This window comes from Gopherus flavomarginatus, chromosome 3 (assembly GCF_025201925.1).
Source record: "Gopherus flavomarginatus isolate rGopFla2 chromosome 3, rGopFla2.mat.asm, whole genome shotgun sequence".
NCBI classification, from domain to species: Eukaryota; Metazoa; Chordata; order Testudines; family Testudinidae; genus Gopherus; species Gopherus flavomarginatus.
Genome location: NC_066619.1, coordinates 25,857,520 through 25,884,488, shown reverse-complemented (window position 1 = coordinate 25,884,488; position 26,969 = coordinate 25,857,520). Strand labels below are relative to the sequence as shown.

Here is a 26,969-nt window from a genome sequence, read left to right as displayed (position 1 = left end):
GGAGTCCTCAGTACCCCCTCCCTCCCTCCATGAGCATCCATTTGATTCTTTGGCTTTCTGTTACGCTTGTCACGCAGCACTGTGTAGCCTGGAGATTTTTTTCAAACGCTTTGGCATTTCGTCTTCTGTAATGGAGCTCTGATAGAACAGATTTGTCTCCCCATACAGCGATCAGATCCAGTATCTCCTGTACGGTCCATGCTGGAGCTCTTTTTGGATTTGGGACTGCATCGCCACCTGTGCTGATCAGAGCTCCACGCTGGGCAAACAGGAAATGTAATTCAAAATTTCGCAGGGCTTTTCCTGTTTACCTGGCCACTGCATCCGAGTTCAGATTGCTGTCCAGAGCGGTCGCAGTGGTGCACTGTAGGATACCGCCCGGAGGCCAATACCGTCGATTTGCGGCCACACTAACCCCAATCCAATATGGTAATACTGATTTTAGCGCTACTCCTCTCATTGGGGAGGAGTACAGAAACCGATTTAAAGAGCCCTTTATATCGATATAAAGGGCCTCATAGTGTGGATGGGTGCAGCGTTAAATCAGTTTAACGCTGCTGAAATCGGTTTAAACACATAGTGTAGACCAGGCCTCAGAGTGATCCCAGTGGGGGAGACTAGGCCTAGCTGGGCACAGAGACTGGGACTGGCATGAGATGCGTAAAGAGTGGAGACTGGGATGGGTAGGTAAGGAGAATGGGATTGGAACAAGGAGTGAGGTGTAAGGAAGAGGTGTAAATTGGACATAGTGGAGGGGATGGGGCAAAAAAAGGGTGAAAGCTTGGGGAAAATGGGTAGAAGAATCTGTCCCAACTGAGCACATTCCCCTCCAAAGCCTGAAATAGAACCCAAGATTCCTGAGTCTGATCATTCCTCTGCTGTCAGCAAATATCTGTGACTGGCAAAGTGTGTGTATCAGATCCCCTCTAGTGCTTGGTCCACATAGAAGATGACACCCAATATTGCTATTAGTTAGTCTATTAGCTCAAGTGGCAGAGGTCTGTGCAGTGGATCGAAAGGTTCCAACCCTGCTGGTGACCCACATGGCTATCATTATGATGCCACCTGATGGAATTTCTGTTTTTACAATTGGCTTTATTAAAAACGATATACACGCAACTATGTTAGAAGAACATTATTAAGGTGGCAAAATTAAGCACTTAGAATTTAAGAAAAGCCAGAATTAAGGTTGCCTGTGAAACATTAATGTGGCTTACTTGTGTGTATGCATTGTGATGTAGTTTTCAATTACATGATCATGTAATGTTTTTCCACAGGACACCTGCTTTGTTCAGTACACAGGCTGAGGCCATGTCTACATCTAAAACTTTGCAGCGCTGGTTGTTATAGCTGTATTAGGACAGCTGTATAGGGCCAGCGCTGCAGAGTGTCCACACTTACTGCTAGCAGCGCTGTAAGTGCTGTTAGATGTGGCCACACTGCAGCGCTGTTGGGAGTGATGCATTGTGGGCGGCTATCCCACAGGGCACCTCGTCCCACAGCGGCGCTGGGGCTTGTGGGAAGGGGAAGGAAGTGTGATTGTCCTTCTGCTTCCTGTTCCTGTTCCAACGGCCAGCGTTGCTTTGGTACACATGCGGAGCACTGTGGCAGCATTGTGACTCTAAAGCGGTTTTTCTGCATTATCTTTCAAGAATGGATCCTCAGGTACTGAATACCTTACTAATGACTATTGCCAGCACATCTCGCCTTACTGTGGATCTAATCCTTAGGCTGCTAAATGTGCGTGTGACTGACATTGAGGAGTCGGACGATGGTACTGAATCGCATCAATATGCAGACAGTACAATGCTAGTGGCAATAACAGACGTGCTCTGCTCCGTGGACCGGCGCGTTTGGGCTCGGGAAACCAGCACTGAGTGGTGGGATCACATCGTCCTGCAATCATGGGATGACGAGCAGTGGCTGCAGAACTTTCGTATGAGGAAAGCCACTTTCATGGGACTTTGTGATGATCTCGCCCCCAACCTGCGGCGCATGAACACGAGATTTAGAGATGCCCTTTCTGTGGAGAAGCGGGTGGCTATTGCAATCTGGAAGCTGGCAACTCCAGACTGTTTCCGATCTGTGGCGAACCAGTTCGGAGTGGGAAAGTCCACCGTTGGAATGGTGCTGATGCAAGTTTGCAGGGCCATTAATCGAACACTGACAAGAAGAACCGTGACTCTTGGTAACGTGCAGGACATTTTAGATGGCTTTGCAGAAATGGGCTTCCCTAACTGTGGAGGGGCAGTAGATGGGACGCATATTCCTATTATCTCTCCACCCCACCTGGCATCGGAGTATATTAATCGCAAGGGGTACTTCTCTGTGGTTCTGCAAGCGCTTGTGGATCACCGTGGGCATTTCACTGACATTTACTCTGGATGGCCTGGAAAGGTGCACGATGCACGCATATTTAGGAACAGTGCCCTGTTCAGGAGGCTTAGGGCCGGGACCTTTTTCCCAGATCACAATATAACAGTAGGGGACGTGGAAATGCCCATCGTGATTCTGGGAGACCCCGCTTACCCATTAATGCCATGGCTCATGAAACCATATACTGGGAAGCTTGACAGGAGCAAGGAACGTTTCAACTACAGGTTGAGCCGCTGTAGAATGACTGTGGAGCGTGCTTTTGGCCGTTTGAAAGCTCGCTGGCGCAGTCTGTTCGGGAAGCTAGATTTGATGGAAAGCAGCATTACCGCAGTTATATCCGCGTGCTGCACCCTCCATAATATTTGTGAAGGGAAGGGTGAAAGGTTCAGTGAGGAATGGACCTCCGAGGTTATACGTTTGGAGAATGAGTTTGCTCAGCCAGAGAGCAGGGCTAATAGGGAGGCCCAGGAAAGGGCTTCAAGGATTAGGGATGCTATAAGGGAGCAATTTGATGCTGAGAGCCAGCAGTAATGTTTGGTGCATGTGTTGTGCTTTGCTTTACCTTGCTGTGTATAATTAGCCATTTCTATCACCAATAAAACATATGGAAAGAAATACAAACCAAAACCTTTTATTTGTCATACAGTAAAAAACAGGTAAGGGGGTATGGGTGGTTCACAGTACATTCAGAGGTTTTACTATTTCCTATTTTACTCAATTGTAACCGTCTGATGCAACTCACCATTACTTTGCTGCAGAATGATGGGGGTGGAGTGCACTGGGTAAGAATTAAACATATCTTGGTTACTAGGTGATGTTATAGGTGTTGGGGGCAGCTGATGATAATAAGGAACTGGGTGCTGCATAAAGCTATTTTGAGGATACACAGGGGGACAAGGAACATTGCTTTTGGAAGCCTGTGGGTTATCACGGTATATATTTGCCTGCATGGCTACAAGAGACTCAAAAGACTTGGTTTGGCGAGACAGGAGTCTCATCATCTGCCTGGCTATTCTTTTGGCAGACAATTCCTGTCTCCTGCTTTCAGTCAGCCTCCATTCCTGTACACTTTTTCTCCACTCCTCAGTCTTCCTACTTTCCCTGTTGTAGTGGTTCAGAACGGTCTTGATCAGCTCCTCTTTTGATTTCCTAGGATTGCGCCTCAAATTCTGCAATCTACGTGAGGCCGGTGACACAGCCGCATTACTCGAGTTGTCTAGAAAAAATAGAGATAGAGACATGTAATACACAGGGGCATCATTGTTTATTATCAACTTTTGAAGGACATTGGAAACTGTAGGTAGCATCCCTCTCACATACCTCACATAACACTGTAGAGTTCAAGAAAGCTAAGACATGTCTAGCAATGGGGTGAGTACTTTTGCTTAAAATTCTCCCATGTTAGTGGGATGCCTTGGTTCCTGCTTGGAAGGGGGGATCGGTGAGGAAGAAGCACCCCGCAGGACACGGTTCCCGCTTGGAAGGGGGGGTGGGGGACGGACAGAGCACACCGCAGGGCAGGTTTCACGCTTGGAAGGGGGGATTGGTGAGGAAGAAGCACACCGCAGGGCAGGTTTCCCGCTTGGAAGGGGGGGTGGGGGACGGACAGAGCACACCGCAGGGCAGGTTTCACGCTTGGAAGGGGGGATCGGTGAGGAAGAAGCACCCCGCAGGGCAGGTTTCCCGCTGGGACGGGGGGGTGGGGGACGGACAGAGCACACCGCAGGGCAGGTTTCCCGCTTGGAAGGGGGGATCGGTGAGGAAGAAGCACCCCGCAGGACACGGTTCCCGCTTGGAAGGGGGGGTGGGGGACGGACAGAGCACACCGCAGGGCAGGTTTCACGCTTGGAAGGGGGGATCGGTGAGGAAGAAGCACCCCGCAGGGCAGGTTTCCCGCTTGGAAGGGGGGGTGGGGGACGGACAGAGCACACCGCAGGGCAGGTTTCCCGCTTGGAAGGGGGGATCGGTGAGGAAGAAGCACCCCGCAGGGCAGGTTTCCCGCTTGGAAGGGGGGGTGGGGGACGGACAGAGCACACCGCAGGGCAGGTTTCCCGCTTGGAAGGGGGGATCGGTGAGGAAGAAGCACCCCGCAGGACACGGTTCCCGCTTGGAAGGGGGGGTGGGGGACGGACAGAGCACACCGCAGGGCAGGTTTCACGCTTGGAAGGGGGGTGGGGGACGGACAGAGCATTGCAATCTACTTACCACGAGCACGATCCTCAGCTTCCTCATCAACGTCCGCTTCCAGCTGCTGTGACTGGCTAGTCTCCTCAGGGCTGGAGAAGAGCTCCTGGCTGCCTGTGTCCTGAGACTCTGGGGTGTCCCCCTCAACGCCAGTAGCATCACTGTATTCATCCTCTACACCATCCCCCACTTCTCCCTGCTCTGAACTCTCCATCGTGCTCCTAGGATTCACGGTGGGGTCACACCCAAGTATGGCATCCAGCTCCTTGTAAAACCTGCAGGTTGTGGGGGCTGCTCCTGAGCGTCGGTTTCCCTCACGGGCTTTGCAGTATGCACTCCTCATCTCCTTAATTTTTACTCTGCATTGCAAGGCGTCCCGTTCGTGGCCCCTTCTCAGCATGGACTGCGATATCTGACCATAGGTATCGTAGTTTCTCCTTCTGGAGCGCAGCTGTGTTTGAACAGCCTCATCTCCCCACACACTAATTAGATCCTGCAGCTCTGCATTGGTCCATGCTGGGGCTCGTTTGTTGCGTGGAGGCATGGTCGCTGAATGATTGATTGATTAATTGCACTCCACGCCTGACTGAGCAAACAGGAAGGTGATTTTTTAAATTTCCCGGGGGATTTAAAGGAGGGGTCAGGTGAGCACAGGGCAGAGGAGTTTTCTTGATTACCAGAGAGGTATCCTCAGGTATGCTGGGATACCTGCTTATTCCACGGAGGTCAAGAAAAGCACTGGTAAGTGTCTACATTGCATTACCAGCGCTGGATCACCAGCACTGGATCCTCTACACCCGAGACAAAACGGGAGTACGGCCAGCGCTGCAAACAGGGAGTTGCAGCGCTGGTGATGCCCTGCAGATGTGTACACCTTCAAAGTTGCAGCGCTGTAACTCCCTCACCAGCGCTGCAACTTTCTGATGTAGACAAGCCCTGAATCTGTCCAGGGTTGTGTAGTAAAGAAGGCTATTGCCTGTAGGACCCCTGCCCTATCTGTTGCAGAAGTTGGAAGGTTTGTAGCAGGAGAAGAAAGGATGGTCTCATGGTTATTGCAACCAAATGGTGCACTAGAGACTTGGATTCTATCCATGTTTCATAGAGGTCCTGTGTAATGACAAGCAAATCACTTGAACCATACCTTTCACAGGTGGACACTAATTATGTGTTCCTCATTTTGTGGGTGCCCAACTTGAAACCCTGGATTTGTAGAAGCACTGAGTACTCACAACTGCAACTGAAGTCAGTGGGAGCTGTGCTTGAATATATAAAGTGCTATATAATGCTAAGTATTCTGAAAACTCAGGTGCTAGGCCTCTCAAATTGGGCACCCTAAAATTAGTGGAAACTTTTTGCCTTAATTTCTCCATGCCTCAGTTCCACATTTCCCCAACCCCTCACCTCAGGGGCTTTGTGAAGATGAATTAATTAATGTTTGTGAAGCAATCAGGTACCATAGTGGCGAGTGCCTAGAAAAGCCCATGGGAAAATTAATAATTCAGTCCTCATAGCAGAGTTGTAAATAATGTGTGGTAAACAAGGCCTTAGGCCACACACTGAAAAATGAAGATAAACCCAAATATTTACTAGCTGTTCATTAATTGAGCAGGGTCCATCCTGTGTTTGTTTTTTTTATCTGTAATTATTATTAAGGATCTCAAGTTGTTTTACAGAACCTATTTGTCTGCAGATGAAATTCAGCCACTTTTCATGATAGAAATAGGACAGCTGTTGAACTGCTGAACAATTTTATTTTTAGGAGGTAGAGTGAAGAATAATATATCCATTTTAAACTGGAGAGGGAATGTGAGTAAGCACAATGTAATCATGTGAGTTGGAGTTTGCCCAGCGCCCTGGAAACTAACTCTAGTATCTGAAACTCTAGGGAATTTGTTCTCTCTCACCATGTTGAGGAGTGATTGGCAGGAAGTTAAAAATATTCTTGAGGGATCACTACACTTTCAGAATAATTTTCTAATCTGCAATCCTTAGCTAATAAGGGTAAAATTGATGCTGTGAATGGGCAAATAATAATTATAGTGCTGTTCCTCGAGAGAGACAGAGTTGAGACTGCAGAAAAATTTGTTCTACCAGGCTTACTTTATTTATAACCACCTGATGAACAGATGGCTCATGGTAGGTATCTTAACCTTAATGCGTAGAGCTGAATTTTATGAGGACAAGATATCCATGTGTAGATTTTCTTCTGTAACAACAGGCCATTTAAGTACTCTTCTCATGAGTCAGAGGTTCCTCTGATCTTTTGCCAGAATCAGTTTGTACTAAGGGTGAAGCCAATACAAACATTTGTTTTCCCCAGAGCACTAATTGAATATTGATGCTAGAGATGGCTGAATTAATGGTGTGCTTCTGTGCAATAGCCACTGAAATACATTCACGTTTAAGCATTTCTTTCCTTTACTAACAGACAACAGTTTCCTTCTTGAATACTTGAAGTGCAGCTAACATTTTTTTCATGAGAATCAAAACACTGCCAGAAGTAATAGTTGAAATTATATAAGAAATGACTAATGTGGAAGGAACAAACACTAGGCAATAGTGAAAAGTGTAAGCAACAGTGGACAAAAGTTAGGCTCTGATTCAACAAACCATCCCTAATCAACAAAGTGTTTTAAGTACTTTGTTGAACCAGGACCTTAAATTGGAAATTCAGACAGAGCTGTATCCCCCTTCTTCTATGCCCTCTCTCAAATTTATTCAGATTGCATAATTGCATTTTACAGATATTGGGGATATTGCAGGAATGAAGGATTAAGCGCTCTGTGGCAAGGGTTGTCTCTTCAACTATCTTCATACAGTGCTCAGTCCAAAGGAGACCTGATCATGATGGTAATGCCGAAAGAATCCAGTAATGTAAATGATTAAAAATGACTTACAGTGGATAGGCCTGTTAGGAAAAGACTACTTTTTCTTGAAATACGTCCCTAAAGGAAAATTGAAATAGTATAGGAGTACAGCAATTGTGTGTATTTGTTTGTAATGCATACACTGATATCTAGACTGTATTGTTGCATAAAATCACTTAAAGTGCTAAAAAATCTAGTATTTGAAAGACAAAATATTTTTTTAATAAAAACTAGTAATTTGATTTAAAAGGCTGAGTGTAATGTTAAATATGCTTTTAAAGTGTAGAAAATGGAAATAGGTCTACACAAGTAATCTAATCAATTAACTAAAAGCTAATTATTAAAATAAACTGTTAGCTACGTTCTCCTGAACTCATATTTTTATGGTATTTCTTTAAAGTCATGAGTAACACATGTAAGATATGTCACAGAGAGAAACTTGTGCAAGTTTTATCATTTTTGTGTTTGCCATTCTTTAAATCTCATTGATTTTAATATTGTACAGTTGTACAGATATATTCCAAACAGTTCAAATAATGCTGATTAAATTGTTTTTTCATTTGTTTTCTCGGTTTTCTGCCTCTGAGAATAAGGCAATAAAATTATATGATGACTAGATTCACTAGCAAAATCAGTGATTATCAAAGATGATGGCTTGAAGTCCTCTCTCTAATCCGAGAAAGAAATGAAAAACGAACAGCAGTAGTACAAGCTTCCAATGTACATGGCAGAGGGGCATTGCTGGCACATGATGGCATATATCACATTGGTAGATGTGCAGGTGAATGAGCCCCTGACGGTGTGGCTGATGTGATTAGATCCTATGATGCGAGGGAGGGATAGCTCAGTGGTTTGAGCATTAGCCTGCTAAACCCAGGGTTGTGAGTGCAATCCTTGAGGGGGCCATTTAGGGATCTGGGGCAAAAATCTGTCTGGCAACTACACACCACACAACAGAAACACTAACCTAGGAACCAATCCCTGCAACAAACCTTGTTGCCAACCCTGTCCACATATCTATTCAAGAGACATCCCCATAGGATCTAACCACATTAGCCACACCTACACGTCTACCAATATGATATAAGCCACCATGTACATTGGTCAAACCAGACCGTCTCTACACAAAAGAATAAATGGACACAAATCAGACATCAAGAATTGTAACATTCAAAAACTGGTAGGAGAGCACTTCAATCTCCCTGGACACTCAATAACAGACTTAAAAGTGGCCATTCTTCAACAAAAAAACTTCAAAAACAGACTTCAACAAGAAACTGCAGAACTGGAATTAATTTGCAAACTGGACACCATCAAATTAGGCCTGAATGAAGACTGCAGGGGGCTGGATCACTACAAAAGGTATTTTCCCTCTGATGATACTCACACCTTCTTGTCAACTGTTGGGAATGGGCCACATCCACCATGACTGAATTGGCCTCCTTAGCAGTGTAAAAAGTAATTTTCCCTGTGTTGATATTCGCCCCTTCTTGTCAACTGTTGGGAATGGGTCACATCTACCTTAATTGAATTGGCCTCGTTAGCACTGACCCCGCCCCCCACACTTGGTCAGGCAACTCCCATCTTTTCATGTGCTGTATATTTATACTTGTTTACTGTATTTTTCACTCCATGCATCTGATGAAGTGGGTTATAAACCATGAAAGCTTATGCCCAAATAAATTTGTTAGTCTCTAAGGTGCCACAAAGACGCCTCGTTGTTTTTGCTGATACAGACTAAAATGGCTACCTCTCTGAAACCTGTAATTTATCCAAAGACAACTAAAAGACTTCAGAGATAGTAACAAAAATAATTATGTTAATGGAATCTTAAAACTAATCCCACAGCTCTTCTTGAATGTTGTTACTGCAGTGGGAAAGATGCTAATTTGAATTTTTCATACAGTTCAGACATTATACGTGGCAACATTGTTCTCAATGTTTTAAAAGCAGCAAAGAATCCTGTGGCACCTTATAGACTAACAGACGTTTTGGAGCATGAGCTTTCATGGGTGAATACCCACTTCGTCAGATGCATGTAGTGGAAATTTCCAGGGGCCGGTATATATATATATGCAGGCAAGCTAGAGATAATGAGGTAGTTCAATCAGGGAGGATGAGGCCCTGTTCTAGCAGTTGAGGTGTGAAAACCAAGGGAGGAGAAACTGGTTTTGTAATTGGCAAGCCATTCAATGTTTTAAAGCACTTTTAGACCAGAATAATATCAATGTTGTGAGCCAAGCTGACTAGAAGTCTAGTCAGGAATGAGTAATAGATGTCTTCTCTTTTTGAAGATTGATGAGGATGTATTCTGTTTTGTACACATTGAGCTACTTATGTTCTATAGTTGAAGACAGGGAAGGTGAAACCCAAAATATCAAATCTCTTTATGTTTAGCAAGCATGTTAACTTGTGCGTCTCTTCCAAAATAATTCCTTAAATACGTTTCAAATAATTTTCTTCAATTGTCTAATATATAGAGTAGAGATGTTGAGAATGTTTTTAAGCAAGAAAACAAATTTCATGTTCCAGAGAGCTGCCTTAGTATGTTAAATATGCTGTTTTTCAACAGGACAGAAACTGCACAAGTGAGATCATTGAAGTTTTTCTCACTGCACATTATTCCTGTATCATAACTGAAGCTCTGTCTACACAAGCATTTTTCCAGCAAATTTCCCACAGAGGCTGTAGTAGTGGTGCAGTTTGGCTGGTGGGAGTGCTAGTGTTGACCAGCTGCTGCTGTTTAAATTAGCATGTCATCTAGTCCTGCTCAGGGGAGGCCTAGATGTCATGATGGTAAAAACATCAGCAGCTGGTTGAAATGAGTACTCCCACCATTGCAATAGTAGTACAGTGGCAGAAAATGCTCATCTAGACACACAGAGAATTTTTCAATGTTACCTACTATTTGGACTTCCCAATGGTGCGTGTAGTAGGGCACCTGTCCATCCACAAAGTTACTCCAAATATTGCATGAGCATTTGTTTACATCACCTTGAGGGTTGCCATGCTAACTATTGAATCATTCACCATGTTGTCTATTTCCATCATAGCAGTCCCAGTGTAAACTGCAAGTATTGGCATAGCAGCTGCACCCATCTTGTTGGTCTTTCTTATGCAATCCCACAGGGCAGCTATCCAGTCTTCAGAGAGACCAGGAATGTGCGTGAATGCTGAGAATTGTGGATACTCAACATATCTGAAAATCAGGCCTGTTGTGCTGTGTCAGGTTCTTCTTTCCTTTTTAAAAAGATTTAAGCACCGTCCCCTCCCCAAGTTGAGAAATGACCTCTTACCAAGAATCCTGTTTATACTCAACCACTGGCTCTTTTAGAGCTCTAGTCTGAATTGCCTTGCTTATTTCTGGAGACCAGTTTTTATGGTTGAGGGAAGGAGATCAAAATTGGCTTCAGATAATCAGCTTCCCATTTCCACCTTACTTTTTAAGCCATTATGCAGTTTTCCTCTCACCACTGTTTAGCTAGGAAGAAGAGAGCAGACACCAACCACACAGGCTCTTGAAAAGATAACAGCATAAGAGAAACAAAAGCAGAAGCTGGAATTTGCAGCCATTCAATTCAATAGGAAGCTGCAGCATTGCATTTTTAGTGCTTTGTGAGGCTTTGTATCAGCAGACCTCCCATTCACTCATTCCAATGTATCATCTAGCCCTGGGCAAACACTTCTGCATTTGAAGCTGGGTGAATAATTAACATGATTTTTCTGCAAACGTGTAGTTGAATTCTAAATCAAATTGGGTCTCTCCAACCTTGAAGTAAGGTTTCTCACATGAAGGTTCAGGACAAAGGTCATATTCCCGTGAATGCACTGATATGTTTGTGCCCTGTCAAAATAGCAAACCAGACAAGGAAATGGCTGCTCACAAACGTAACTGCAGTTGCCGTATGTGACTGTTTAAATCTGTGGCTCTCATATACAGCCAAAAGCTAATACCTTCTAGAAAATAGGAACTGAAAAGGTTTACAGTTTCCTAAAATTCCCTCAATCTGCTTCTTCTACCATCTTTCTACTGAAATAATTGAAACCCCACTAATTTATTCACTCTTTTTTCCTGTTTGTTAAATTAGGTCATCTGATCACGGAGGACAAAACATACCTTATGACTTAGGTCATAGACTCACAGCTCAGAAATCAACTCATGAATATTGTTGCTTACAGAAAATAGCCTGAGCAAGTCACAGGATATAGTAAGTCTCTGTAATACAATCAAACAAATGAATGCAAACTAACAATTTTGTATAAATTGGGATCTGTTTGTAGAAAAGGGGCTTATTATATTTAGAACCTCCTTCTGGATTCGCTTTTTGGTGGTTCTCCGTTTTGAGTTTCCTCAGGAGCGGATTGTTCTGTCAACTTGTATTTACATTTCAGCATTACACAGCTGGGTGATTTTTGTGATCGAGTCACCTCTTCAAAAAGTAGTGGACTGAAACAACCAGTTCATTTCAGACAGATCATTAATCAATCTTTAGATGCTAACTGGTTTTGGTCACTATTGACCTTAACTGGATTTAAACCTGGTGACCTAGATGTGCAAGCCTCCAAGCATTACACAGACAACAAGCTTCTAATAGGTTTGTTTTAGGGCTTAATTTTTTATAAAGCATCAACAGACTTCAGAAGGGCACAAATGTACAAGCTTTGCTGGCTGCCTCATTCCTTTATGACAAGAACTATGAGGCATAGGGAGAAGATATTTTGAAACTTTCATTCAAAATACATTTTAAAATATCTAAACTAAGATCTTAATGATTTATCCTATACTATACCGGGTGGATTTTTGCATGTTTAGTGGAGGCTTATGGTAGTACTTTGTATGGTGATCAGTCATAGCCTCTTAGGTGGACTATCCCTGAGCTGCAACCCTAACAACCTACTCCCATGTTTAGATCTAAGACAGGTATTGGCCACTTGGGATGTTCTAACTACTATTTTCTTTGGGCCTCCAGTTCCAGTGTTAAAGTCTGACTCCTGTACACTGATCTGAGATTGAGGTCCAAAGAATTCAGAGGAACATGTACAATTCTCTGTGAATTGCTTGCGTTATATGTTTTTATCACAGTCTTTTGAAATAACAGTTCAGTGCCTGTTTTCTGTTTAGGACCTTGGTATCATTTAGCTCCATACTGGGTTTTTGGTGAGTTTTCTTGTTGCCAACTGGTTGTTTCTCACAAAGAACCCTCCAGACACAATAGGCTTCAAGTGGGAATTTTTAGCAAGGTCTTGATTTTAATGTAGTGCATTTGCTGCAAGTTGATCATGTATCAGAACTTTTATCATTTGAAATGATGTTTGACTAATAAAGACAAATTTAGACAGTGTGCCACCTCCCTGAGGAGCTCCTATCAATTACTTAATGAGATGATAGATTAAAAATATTCACATAGCAAAAAAATGGAAAACATAACAGAATTAATAGGTTTTACCATTAATATTGTAATGGATGTTTCTTTCTGGGAGTAAACACATCATCAGTCAGCAGAAGCGAAGTTATTTTTTCAGTCTAATTATCTTACTTTTAATTACTATACTTCATTCTTCTAGTTTATTATTATGAAGGGCATTCACCTGATGGTCTCTGTAATACAATCAGAGGGTTATTACTCTTGCATTGATTCTCATTTATTTTACTCCTGATGTAGATAGCCTGTCACATCACAAATAATACCGGAGAAAATTGTCATTTATGCTTGACTGCTTCTTTACTAAAATATTTTATGAGGGCTGCCTGCTTTATATCATCACATTCTAGTACCTATCTGTACTTAAGAAATGGAGACTGTACTTGATTTTAATAAAAGTAATTTGGTAACAGCAACTATATGTTATTCTTCTGATATGTAGTACTATTAGTATATAATCTTTCTTTGGAGGTAACATTTTACATCTTATTTACAGCACTAAGTGAACAGTAGCAATTATTGTTAAATTATTTATTAATTATTATAGTTTAGTCACATGGATCAGATTAGTCACATATTATCAACCAACAGGATCAGACTTGAAAGTTAGATTAAACAATTTTTTTAACTGCAGCTCAGTTTGTGAGTGTAATAAAACTATAGGTGATCTAGATGTGACTCACATCTAGGAAATAATAATGATTTTGCATACCCTTTCCCACTTGTAGAAATTATTTTGTATGTCTATACTGCAATCAGAGGAGTGACCAAAGCATGTGTGGACATACCCAAGTTCACTTTGATCTAGTTAGCTTGAGTATGCTCTGGTTAGCTCAAATGTCCCTATCACATGCCACTGCCCTCCTTCTCCTATTCTGCAACCCACTCGTGGCTTATTTAGAAGGACTAGTGATGTCAGAGTATGGGAGTGCAGGAGGACAGGTCCATCTCCAGCCCCAGGTCGGTGGTGGTGGGAGGGAATTTTGCCTGACTTCCATCAAGATAGGCCTTGCTACTGTCTCTGCACCATCACCTTTGAATCTTCTCTTGCTGCATTGTTGCCTTTAAGTCATCTCTCTAGCCGTGATCCAAGTCCCGGTCCTAAGGCTCCCCCACCTAGGCCAGCTATAGTGATTATAGCTCTAGGGGTGCTGGAGAATCACTCGTTGCCACCACTTTTACATCAGCTCTCATCACAGTGGCAGATCCAGGTCCTTACTAGAGTTCATTCACTGCTGGTCATTAAATTGAGGAGGGGGTCCAGTGCCATAGAAGACCCTCAAGCAGAGTCCTTGCCACCAGGGACTCACTCTTCACCACAACATAGAAGCCCCTTTCCTCTCCTTCCCTGTCTTGTCCAACTCCACTCTCCAGCCATGCAAAACTGAGGTTTTGCTTATGCTGAGGTCTCATCAGGACATAGTAAGTGTAGGTTTGTTAACCTTTTTCTTACCACTACATGCACAATCTTAACCAAAAGGACCATAATGTTCACAGGATGTTGGATAACAAATACGCAAATAAAGCCTCAACTCAGTGTATCTCTTATTTTTGTTGAGTGTTAGATGGAGGCAGAAAGCCCCTTCCCTAGTGCTCCAGTGCTGCCACAGGCTTGCATCATAATATAAATAATAAATACATCTTGTACCTAGCAGGAGAAGAGCCTTCTAAAAAACCAATAATTTCCATTCAGCATCTAAAGCAACATATGTACAAAATCTAAACATCGTTTTCCCAGATCCCCTGAGAGCAGAACCCTTTTCTAATCAAGCTGAGAATAGCAGGAGCTGCCAACCTTTAAAAGGCTAGGAGTATCTGTTGTTCACTTTGAATCAAGGAAATTCTACACATTGGTTTGACATTTCTGTTTATGAGTGCCTGTATCTTCCTCTGGAATGCCAATAGATCAGAGAAAACAAGTAGCTTTGCTTCACAGACAGAAATAATTTCATCAATATTTTGATAGCCCTTACTTGACAGCTCACTGTATGCCAGCCTCACATCTCGTATATGCATTTCTAAACAGACGCAGCCATGGGATTTAATAATAGACTGGATGTATATATTGTATGTAACCTATGATAAACATTCGTATTACTCTGCTAATGGAATTATGGCAACTTTTCCTGTAACTAGCTGCTCTGGGAGATTATGTTCAACAATCCTTGTTAGGTAGAGATAGTCAAAGAATGTACAACATAATTAGCTTCTGTTATGTATGATGAGAAAAGAATTTGAGCTATCAAAAGCCCAAGAAAAGCAAGCATTAACAAAAAGCAAGCACACATTATCATTGTATTAAGTTTACAACCATATATATCAGGCAATACAATAATTAAGTTAACAGAATTGTTCACACTAAAAATATCTAATCTTTTAAAATACTAGGTCTGTTATGAGTAATCACTGTTGTGAAGTTTTGCAGTCTGATTTGGGGAGTACTTTCCCATCTCTGCCAACAGTCCTGGTTTAGCCTGAGCTGCTAAGTGCGTGACTGAGGAACTCTCTCTTACTGAGTGAAGAAGGGACCATTGAGCAGGATGACCTGAGCTACTTGTTCTTTCCTGGAGGAACCAGGGAGCAGGAAGCTCTGGAGGAGCCAATAGCCAGCCCAGACTTATTAAAAGTGGGTCACTTTGTCTGATTGATTGTAGGTCCTGTGCTTTCCTACATGGGGTGTATACATAGAATCCATTGTTTGACCTAAGTGCTGCTCTACTACATTTTCTAAGGCCCATCCAACTCCTCAGTTGTAGGGTGACCAGGTGTCTGGTTTTGGACTGAAACACCTAGTCAAAAAAGGATTCTGGCGACTGGCTGTCCGGCACTACAACGGGGCTGGCAGGCTCTCTGCTAGCCACTGCACCGCAGCCCAGGAGGCTCCCGGGTCAGGAAGCAGCCGGCATGTCCAGCTCCTAGTCTTAGGGTGTTGGGGGGCATCCGCGTGCTGTCCCAGCCGCAGGCGCAGCTCCCATTGGCTGGCTCAGGGCAGGAGAGGAACTAGAGCCACTCGTGAGCGCCCAGCAGGCAGCTGTTCAGGGGTCACGTGGCACATGCCTCTCACGCTGCTGCCCGGCCCTCTTCTCCTTGTGTGGCTGGGTCGCTGGGCTCAAGCTGCAACACGTGCCCTGCAGCGAACAGCAGTCTGTCACCCCATCACCAGCACCCAGGAGTTCAAGGTATGTGTATCCCTATCTCCGAGTGCTGGGAATGGGGCTGCACCCCCATCCCCCTCACTTTATCCCTCCCCGCCCCAACCCTCCTACCCTCCATCCCCCTCACTGCATCCCTCCCCGTCCCATCCCATCTGATCCTGCCCCCCACAACCACACATCCCAGCCCTGTATCTCTTAACAGTGCTCTCCCACCCATCCTCTCCAGCTCTCAGAGCCGCCACCCCCATGTCTCTCACCAGTGATGAGCTGCCAAAATCTTAACAACCCATTCCCTATAAAAAGTTCTGATTTAAGGGATGTGCCACAGTATGTATTTTTTGTACCAATAGGGTTATCATATGTCCATATTTTCCCAGAAGGGGCTGGCTGGAGACAGGGGTTTGTGGGGCTGGGTAGCTTCAGGCAGGGCCACAGGGGTTGGCTGGAGACCGAGGATTATGGGTCTGTCTGGCTTCAGGCAGGGCAGGGGTGTGCGGCAAGGACTGGCTGGAGACAGGGCAGGGAGTGTGGCAGGGGCTGGCTCCGGGCAGAAGGTGCAGGGCTGGTGTGGGCAGGGCAGGGGGTGTGGGTACTCACAGGGAGAGCATCTCGGAGCAGCCCTAGCAGCAGGACGCAGCCCAGGCCCAGCAGAGCAGCCGGAGATCCACCAGGCAGCAGCGGGAGCCCCAGGACCAGGGGTCAGGGGAGCAGCAGCAGCAACAGGGCCAGGCGGCAGCCTGCATAGCTCCCGCCGCGCAGCACCCCCGGTGGCTTTAAGAGGAATTACATACATCCCAGCCAGAGCCCATCAAAGCTGTAGCACCCCCTCCTCACAGGGAAGCGGGTTAACAAGTGGTTCTAAAAATGCTTCAAAATTTAACAACCAGTTCGCATGAACCAGTGCAAACTGGCTCCAGCTCACTACCGTCTCTCATCCCCCACACCTCTGCACCCCATTCACCTCCATACACTGCTGCATTCCCATTATGTCCCTATGCACCCCTGTGCCCCCCACATCCTCATGCACCTATAGCCTTCTGCCTCCCCCTTCATCCTTATCCACCCCACAACCCCACCCCCACAATCCCTCCTCTCTCCTTCACCTCCCCCTCTTATCCCCACCCTGCTCTCACCCTTGGCTCTTTCCCTCCCCAACCTCTCTCCTCCACCCCCACCCCCCACCATCTTTTCCCCTATAGCCCACCCACCTCCCTTCCCAGCTGGGTGATTTAGGCAGCCCATAGAAAAGCATATGAACAAGTGTCTCTGTATAGGCAAGTGTGTGAATGCATGCACTGTATGTGTGTAAGAGACTGTGTCTTTGCTTGGGGAAGTGTGTATATTGCTGCATGTGTATATACCTGTGTGAATAAAATTCGCAGCCTAAATCTTCGACTTTTAGTCCTTTTGCTGGCTTGTGCACAAAAAAAATTGATGACATAAAATGTGGATATTCATTTCATAACAAGATTTTAAAAGAGAAGAGAACTCTAAAAGAAATGTATTATTTCTTAAAAAGTGAATGTTGTTGACTAGTAACTGCAGAAGTGCCAATGTATCAGACATTTCTCCCCACCTTTGTCTAGCTACATTATTTATTGCAGACTCTCTCTTTTTATGTGTATATCCAGCACCTACGACCCTGGAGCCCTGATCTTGGGGTTTCTAGGCACTAAACAACAATTGTGATAATAAATAATGTGGCAGTATATGTGTTAGTGCAGGCTAGATGTGTACACATAATAGATGTGTGTATCTGCATGTAGGTGTGGGAGTCAGATTCTAAAGATTTATTTATATAGATATCTGGACAGGTGTGCATTTCTGAGATTGTGCTCTATGGATTTGTATTTGGGCTTCAGGAGTGGGCCTTTAATGGACTCATTGCAGCTGTGATAATGTGTGGTCCTAATTCCACGCACAAAATTACAGTAACTTTAGTGAAGAAAAAACATGGAGCTGGTTACGAAAAATGGAAAAGGGGAGGGAAAGAATCATGAAAACCTTTGTCAAATTTCATTTATTTAAAAATTACCCTTTTTGACTATTTTGCTGCCAGCTCTAACTTCCTGTAACAAATAAAATCTGAAATTAGCATAATACATCTGTCAAAACAATAAATATGCCGGTTTGGGCCTTGCAATGATAATGAGCACGAGCGAGGGTGGGGGAGAGCAAGCAACAGAGGGAGGGGGGATGGAGTGAGTGGGGGACAGGGCCTCAGGGAGGAGTGGGGGAAGGGGCAGGGCATCAGGGAAGGGGCAGGGAAGTGGGTGGGGAAAGGGTGTTCGGTTTTCTGGAATTAAAAAGTGGGCAACCCTACTCAGTTGGCAGGTAAATTGGTCTAATTTAACAAGCCACATTAGGACTGGTGGTATAGAAAAACCTCAGTAGAACAAGGCTGTGATGCATGGATGGAGAAGGAGATGCTGCCGCTGACAGAGTTTTTGTATGTATGAGCCTTAGTGGTAGTTTCAAGATGTGGTCACATGTAATCCTATCGCTGTCCCTATTTATTAGGTTTGCTTTGCAAACAGCACCTATCTTTAAAATGGGGGGAAAGGAGGACCTGAGGAATTATAGACCAATCAGTATAACTTCAATTATTGGAACAATACTAACAATCCAAATTGCAAGCACGTAGAGGATAATAGGGTGATAAGTAATGCCCAACATGGATTTGTCAAGAATTTCCTTGTCCGACAAGTATACTGGCCTAGTGGATAGAGGAGAGGTAGTTGATGTGATCTAAGACTTTTGACACATTTTCGTAAGCAAACTAGGGAAATGTGGTCCAGATGAAATTACTGTAAAGTGGATGCACAACTAATTAAAAAAAATACTTAAAAGAATAGTTGTCAATGATTCATTGCCAAATTGGGAGGGCATATCTAGTGGGGTTTTGCAGGGTCTGTCCTGGGTTTGGTACTATTGACTATTTTAATTAACGGCTTGGATAATGTAGTGAAGAGAGTGCTTATAAAATTTGTGGATGAGGTTTAAGCACTTTGGCGGACAGGGTCAGCTTTAGGACGTGCGAGGCGCTATTCGAAAGAGCTGCCGCCTAAATGCCGCCGAAGACAGTGGCAGCGATTGAGCTGCCACCGAAGATAGCGGTGGCAATTTGGCGACATCTCAATTGGTTGCCACTGTTTCTGGCAGCTCTTCGGCGGAAAGTGCAGGGCCCTCTTAGGCACAGGGCCCGATTCCAGGGAATCGGGGGAATCGCCCTAAAGCCGGCCCTGTTGGCGGACGGGATTGGAATTCAAAATGACCTTGACAAACTGGAGAATTTTTCTGAAATCAACTAGTTGAAATTCAAGATAAGTGCAAAGTCCTGCCCTGAGGAATGAAAAATCAAATGAACAACTAGAAAATAGGGAATAACTAGTGAGGCAGTAGTACTACAGAAAAGGATCTGGGAGTAACAGAGGATCTCAAATTGAATATGAGCTAACAATGTGATGCGATGGCAAAAAACGGCTAATACTTTGGGGTGTAGTAACAGGAATGTCATATATAAGTCGTGGGGTAATTGTTCCACTCTGCTTGGCACTGATGAGACCTCAGCTGGAGTATTGTGTCTGGGTTTGGAAGCCTTACTGTAAGAAAGACGTGGAAAAATTCAAGTATGTCCAAAGGAGAGCAATAAAAATGAGAAAACATTTAGAAAATCTGACCTATGAGGAAAGGTTAAATAAAGCTGGATATGTTTAACCTTAAGGAATGAAGATGGAGGGGCCACCTGGGAAGAGTTCAAATATGTTAAGTGCTGTTATAAAGAGGATGGTGATCAATTGTTCTTCATATCCACTGAAGGTAGGACAAGAAATAATCAGCATAACCTGCAGCCAGAGTGATTTAAGTTGGATATTAGGAAAAACATTCTAACTATAAAGGTAGCTAAATTCTGAAATAGGCTTCCAAGGGAAGTTGTGGAATCCCAATCACTGGAGATTTTTACAAAGCGGTTAGACCAGGGGTTCTCAAACTGATGGTCAGGACCTCTCAGGGGGTCATGAGGTTATTACATGAGGAGTCGTGAGCTGTCACTCTCCACCCCAAACCTAACTTTGCCTCTAGCATTTATAATGGTGTTATAGATTAAAAACACTTTTTTATATATTTAAGGGGGGTCGCACTCAGTCTTGCTATGTGAAAGGGGTTACCAGTACAAAATCAGAGAATTACTGGGTTAGACAAACACCTGTCCATAATGGTCTAGGTATACTTGGTCCTGCCTCAGCATGGGGGTGGGACTAGATCATCTCTCAAGGTCCCTTCCAACCCCACATTTATATGATCTATGGTACACTAGTATACATGCCCTTTTAGGGATGGGAAAGAGTCTTGGTGACAGTAACAGTTTCTGATTGCTTAAAATGGGAAAAATGAAAAGACATTTTAGGGAGTGAAAGTTCATCTTGGGACCTACTTTATGGGATCCTGAAAGACTGCACAGGTCTGTCAGCAAACTGACTGGATAAATGTAATTCCCTGTAATTCCCACTTCAACATATTTTAAGAAAAAGAACCCCATGTATCTGAAAATTACTTATGGCAAACAGCCATGCTTATTACAACATTCTTAGTGCTGCTCGTACTGTCAAATCACAAATGATGCTAATTAAAACAGCAACTCCCTTCTCACTGCTGAAAAGCAGTGAGCCCATTGCTTGTAAATTCTGAACGTATGTGTTGAGGTTAAAAACACTCCCTTGCCCTAAGAGACAATTACAAGAGTAAATATTTTTAGTTTAAAATAGAAATAAACACAATAAATTATATCAAACCTATTGCTTCCTAATTCATCATTCATTACCTGTTTGGCACAAAGAATGAATATAGTAATCTTAGAGATTAACTAATGTCCAATATCACAAAACTCCCACTGATTTCTCCATCTCACTTTCCCAACCTGCAAAATGAAGATAGTATCATTTGCCTGTCTTTTATACTGTTGTGAGAATTAATTAGTTCTATCTGACTTTTTAATGGTGTTCTTGCAGTCCCTAACACTGTAATATCTATGCATTAATATTTATAACATTTTGAAGTTGATAAATGCTGATTCCCACTAACAACCATTGCAAAATACTGAATTGTGAATTAAGTCCTGATCCTGCAATGCGCTCTACGTAGGCAAACCGCTTGAGTGGTTTCATTGTGCTCGGGGAGGACTATCTGCATGGGCAAAATTACTTATATAAGTATCTGTAGAATTGGAGCCTAAAATAGCAAGGATAATATATCGTTAAATGTACTTTGTTAATTTTCATTGACTCTTGTATGTCAGTTTTAACACTCATGATAATACTTCATAGCACACAAGTAAAAAAATTAATGCAAATATGCATTCAAGTAAAGATACTGTATAGTTTGTAAAATAGGGAAATTTAGAAGTATAAGACCTCATCATAGCTCTTTGCTGTTAGATTTTTGTTTAGCGGTAGAGGGAGACTACCAATTTTTTGTGTGGTTTAGTGTGGCTCTTGTATTATTATTTCAAAATTATCTACTATGAGAAAATAATTATTCCTATTCTGCATTTGCAAACCTGTTTCCAGAATTTGACATGGGTAATCTTGTATTTAATTTTCATTTGACATAAATCTCAGCTCGTATTGTTCCTTTTCCACTAGAATTTTAATGGACACATGTAAGTATATATCCTCATCTGCTTCAGTCTCTTTGATAGTGCCATTATTGAATAATCCAAGAGACCTTAATTACAGCGGCCCCATGCTACCCTGCCAAGGCTAAATCTGCAAAATATGCTGAGTTAGCATTGTGGAGTTAAAGCAACATCTTCCCCTCAGTGAGAAGAAACTCCTTCCAATTTGGAAGGCGTCAGGAGTTGTGGTTTATGACAGAAGCAGACAGTGGGGAATGTTACAGATTCTGGGTGATCCCAGCGGAGTACCCTTTCTTCTGCTTAGCTGTCCAGCGTTCCCATTTCACATAGGCCTGGTGTGCACTTCAAATTTAGATCAACTTAGCTGTGTTGCTCTGGGGTTTGAAAAATTCACACCCCTGAGTGCCATAGTCAAGCTGACCAAACCCTTGATAGGTTTGGTGGAATAGGTGGAATTCTTCTGTCATCCTAGCTACTGCCACTCAGGGAGGTAGATTACTTGCATTGATGGTAAACCCCTTCCGTAAGCAGTGTTGTAGCAGCCATAGTGTAGACATGGAGGAATAGCTGCTAATGAAGCTGTGCTGCTGTTAGTTATTATCCTCCATCCTGGCAGTTGCTCCCACCCACACAAGGACCTGGAAGCATAGGGAGGGGCCAGAAGAAGATGCAAAGGAGGAGTTACAAGTGGTATTCATGTGAAAATCCAGCTAATCCCAAGGGGGGAGGGGTGTCATGGAGGGCAGCTGCCACCTCCCACCATCAAAGCTTTAGAAACCTAACTATGAATGTTTAGAGTGAAAGGATCTCATAACAGGAGGACAGGGTCAGGTAGCATACCCACTGTTGCCCCTTGTCAGCTTGTTTAGGGACTTTTTTTTCCCTATTTTGTTCCCTTTTAGAGTATATAGTGGATTGGAGCATGTGGCTCAAGATGTGCAATCTTTTAGATCCTGAATATTACCCTGACACATCATAAGAACATGAGACCAGCCATAGTGGGTGAGGCCAGAGGTCCATCTAGCCCAGTTTCCTCTCTCCGACAGTGACCAATGCCAGGTGCTTCAGAGAAAATGAACAGAACAGGGCAATTATCGAGTGATCCCTCCCCTGTCATCCACTCCCAGCTTCTGGCAATCAGAGACTAGGGACACCCAGAGCATCGTGTTGCATTCTTGACCATCTTGGCTAATAGCCAGTGATGGACCCATCCTCCATGAACTTTTCTAATTCTTTTTTGAACCCGATTCTTTTTTGGCCATCACAACATCCCATACTAATCAGTTCCATAGGTTGACTGTGCGTTGTGTTAAGAAATATTTCCTTTTGTTTGTTTTTGAACCTGATGCCTATTAAGTTCTTGTGGGTGACCACAAGAGTTAGTTTTACGTCAATAGGCACATACTTGTCTTTTCTTGGAACCTGCATCCTACCAAATCTAGAATAAATGTGGTTTTAATGTGTTTTCTCATGATGACTCTATCATTTGCTCTGAGTCACTTTAAAATATTCTTCTGAAATTACATTCACTTAATTACTTAGCAGCAGAAATAGCATGAACATGACTGTGGTGTAAAGAAAGAGTGATGGTTTCCAGCTAAATTGTGATGACCTTTGTCATGGGACTATAGTTCACTTTTGGATTAGGTTGAAGCCCTCAGACCTTTCATATTTGTTGACGAACACATTTCAGAGCTTGTGTTTTGTGTGGAGCCTTTTGTACCAAACTCTGCATTTTTGTACAGCTTTGGTCACCATCCATACGGAACTTAACACAAACAAGATCATGCCAGCAGATTGAGGGAAGTGATTATTCTCCTCTATTCGGCACTGATGAGGCCACACCTGGAGTACTGTGTCCAGTTTTGGGCCCCCCACTACAGAAATGATGTGGACAAACTGGAAAGAGTCCAGCAGAGTGCAATGAAAATTATTAGAGAGCTGGGGCACATGACTTATGAGGAGAGGCTGAGGGAACTGCGGTTATTTAGTCTGCAGAAGAGAAGAGTGAGGGGGGATCTGATAGCAGCCTTCAACTACCTGAAGCGGGGTTCCAAAGAGGATGGATCTAGACTGTTCTCAGTGGTACCTGGTGACAGAACAAGGAGTAATGGTCTCAAATGGCAGTAGGGGAGTTATAGGTCGGATATTAGGAAAAACTATTTCACTAGGAGGGTGGTGAAGCACTGGAATGGGTTACGTAGGGAGGTGGTGGACTCTCCATCCTTAGAGGTTTTTAAGGCCCAACTTGACAAAGCCCTGGCTGGGATGATTTAGTTGGGATTGGTCCTGCTTTGAGCAGGGGGCTGGACTAGATGACCTCCTGAGGTCTCTTCCAACTCTAATATTCTATGGTTCTATGTGTCTTGCAGGAACAGTGTTTTTCAAGGTTATTGATTGGAAGTCACTGTGCAAGGACAAAAGTACCTTGCAGAACAGATAGAATTTTGATTTTTTCTTTGTTTTTATTGATATCAGGCCACATAGAGGGACGGGTTACTTCTATTACCTTGAAGTGTTAACCAGAGTGTTTTCATGGGACCTATTGCTTTCCTTCTTTTCCTTATGTTTTTCACACTTGTTCCAGCTCAGAACCATATGGTTTTTTCCTGTGTGAGTGAATATGTTAGCCTGATTAACTCCGGAAAATTGTATAAATGGTCTTCCCCTGCAATTTTTGTTCAAGCAAAACTCCCATTTGGAGACAAGGTCGGTTGGGTTATAAGCAATGCAAAGCATAACAGAAGCAAGGCAGAGGTTCTAGAAGAAATTACGCTAGAGCCACAAAGGTGAGTTGTGCAGCCCCTGGCACAATGGGATCCTGATGCATGCACTAGGGTAGTACAAATAAATAATTATAATTATAATACTTACTGCCACTTTAGGTGCCCAAGTCAAAAATTTAGATACTCAATACCCCTGCTCAGCTGCTGCCTAATTGTGTAGGCAACTACATTTCTGCCAGTGTGCATGTGCAAAGCCTCCGGAGTCCTAACACTATAACACTGTGAAGTTGCTCAGTGCCTAAACTCTGGGATTCACAAACCCTAGGCATTCCCCGTCTATCTCACCTATGCAACCTGATCCAGTATCTGGGCTCTGAGCATGCTAACCCCCTACAAAATGGGATGGTGGTCCTTTATACCCAATAACCCAGTGGTTAGAGCATTCACACAGCCTGTGGGAGACTCAGGTTCAAATCTGCATTCTGTGTGATTTGGCACAGGAACTTCAACTCTGGTCTCTCACCTCCCAGGCTGTTGGCATATGTTGCATCTACGCTACTAGTATAGCTGCCTGGGCAAAAACCATGCAGTGTGGACTAGCCCTCACTCCTAACTTTTTTGGGATCTAAGGTATTTTTCTCTGGGTTTGGAAAGGTTATTTCTTGCCTTAGTATTGTATAAAGGCTTGTTTCAGAGTGGTAGCCATGTTAGTCTGTATACCTTGCAGATAGTGTGATACTGGAGCAAATGTGAGTCTTTCTTGGGACAAGAGTAGACTGTTGTGCACATGGTCCTTCTGGTAGTGTGGTGTATTGAGAGTCTGTTTTCATACCTGTTGGTCACTTGTCAGCCTGTGTTTCTTCTGTGCCCTGCTGAAGAAGTCTCTGCAGCGCGTGTATTTCACTGCCCTCTATGTTTAATATTGTGATTATAATGGAAGCAGTGGTTCTCAAACTGTAGGTTGGGACCCCAAAGTGGGTCACCAAGGCCAGCATTAGACATGCTGGGACCCAATGCTGAAACTGTGAGCAGGCCAGGGCTCAGCAATCCCCCAAAGTCCTGGGATGGCCTGGCTGAGCAATCTGAGGGCCTGACAGCCAAGTTAAAGTCCATCATCACCCACTGTTCTTCGGGTTCTCCTAGTCAGACAAAGGGAAGGGAAGTGTAAGTAGACCCGGTCACCAGTTCTCCCTTTCCATTAAGTCCTGGCCCGCCCGTGGTGGAAGGAATGTCTCAGTCTCCTCTAGCTAATACACCAGATCAGCCTCCCCTGGGCCACTTCACACCCCAAACTGAAGAAAGAACCAGGGAGGTAGGGTCTCAGCATTCTGCTTCCCTCCCCGCAGAGGGGTGCTCACACAGTATAAACAATCCAGATTGTCAGTTAGGGCTTCCCAATTCACTCTTCAGTATCCAGGTATTCCCTTTTGTCAAGGAGAAGTGGGGGGAGGGGAGAAAAAGATTCTGGCCCTAGCCTCCTAGTTGGGTCTTACTCACAGTCTAGACCCTTCCCCTGTGGATCACTCTGTCTCAAAAGCTACTAATTGGCTTCCTTCCAGCAGACATCCTCCCCCCAGCTTGACTGTCCCCTTTTAATCAACTCCTCCATTTGGAGCATGCTTTGCATCTGCTGAGGCACGGGGCCTCCTTGGCCCAGTACTGCTCCATCACTCCTTCAGCCTTAGTGTGGAGTCTGCAAACCATATCATGCAGTCACTGTCTAATTCCAGCAAGTCTGAATAGTAATCTACAATAATGAGATACTTCGTGTAAGCGGAAGAATGGTCCCCCTATTGTGGGCCTATCTTTGTTCCCCTGGTGATATGACATGAAAGCTATCAGCTGTCCATTTTGTAGGAGTGATTCTCCAAACCCCATCTTACTGGCATCACACTTTTCATTCACCATATAGTATTTCAGGATGGCATGCTTGGCCACCAGCTCCTTGATCTGCATGATGATTGCCTCATGTTGCAATAATAAACTCTATACAGCATCTTTGTCCAGGAGTTGCCTCAGAGGCTTGGGAGAAATTTTGTTAGATAGTTTACAAATCTTAATAGTGCAGACGTCTTCTGTGTTGCTTTACCTTTTGGGAGTCAGGTCATATTGTCTAGAAGGTCAGCAGTATGGTATTGTAGTCAAGTGCAGTCAATTTTATCTTGGTTTTATTCACTTTTAGATTTACTTCCCCATCTCTTTCTAGTAGACAGATGAGGCTGCGCTTGTGATCTGCCATAGCTTCTGCTGTGATCAGAATGTCATAAAATGTGATGCTGATCCCTGTGAGTCCAGTTAGTACATCTTTATTACTGGGCTTCTCCAGTCTGGGGTGGCTCTGCAGCAGCCCTGCCCCAGGTGCCCATTCTCAGCCTGCTTCAGTAACTGCCATGGCTTGCTGTTGTAACTTATTGCAATGATGTGCCTAATTCCTTAACAAAAATCCAACCCTTAAAGGGAAACAAAGTTTCTTACTCCAAGTTCAAAACAAACAAAACACAAAGTCTCTGCCCCAGTCTCAAACTAGGTCCAGCCTCTCCTCCCCAAGGTATCTGACTCTTGGGTGGCAGGTATCAAAGGCCGTGGAAGGCTGAGCTCCAGCA

General features: G+C 43.9%; 2 protein-coding genes and 1 long non-coding RNA gene across 3 annotated transcripts in view; 2 read left to right on the top strand and 1 right to left on the bottom strand.

Moving 5' to 3' along the window:
• Positions 1-2,991: 2,991 nt before the first annotated feature.
• Positions 2,992-5,320, bottom strand: LOC127046612 (zinc finger and SCAN domain-containing protein 29-like). Its single transcript, XM_050943826.1, has 2 exons — positions 4,582-5,320; positions 2,992-3,592 (listed from the first exon to the last, which is right to left on the bottom strand). The coding sequence occupies exons 1-2, from the start codon at positions 5,102-5,104 to the stop codon at positions 3,087-3,089; spliced, it is 1,029 nt and encodes a 342-aa protein (XP_050799783.1). The 5' UTR covers positions 5,105-5,320; the 3' UTR covers positions 2,992-3,086.
• On the top strand, positions 3,588-4,534 carry LOC127046622 (uncharacterized). Its single transcript, XR_007773134.1, has 3 exons — positions 3,588-3,897; positions 3,950-4,002; positions 4,265-4,534. It is a non-coding gene; the product is annotated as an uncharacterized LOC127046622 (long non-coding RNA).
• AGXT2 (alanine--glyoxylate aminotransferase 2) overlaps positions 5,262-26,969 on the top strand; it is a 346,088-nt gene continuing 324,380 nt past the window's right edge. The window contains exon 1 of the mRNA XM_050943817.1: positions 5,262-5,301. The gene's annotated coding sequence lies outside the window, so the exon portion shown is untranslated. The remainder of the gene's footprint in view (positions 5,302-26,969) is intronic.

Coding starts and splice junctions, on each gene's coding strand:
- LOC127046612 (XM_050943826.1), bottom strand. CDS start 5,104: ATGCCTCCACGCAACAAACGAGCCCCAGCATGGACCAATGCAGAGCTG. Junction 3,593..4,581: donor AGCTGAGGATCGTGCTCGTG/GTAAGTAGATTG, acceptor TATTTTTTCTAG/ACAACTCGAGTAATGCGGCT.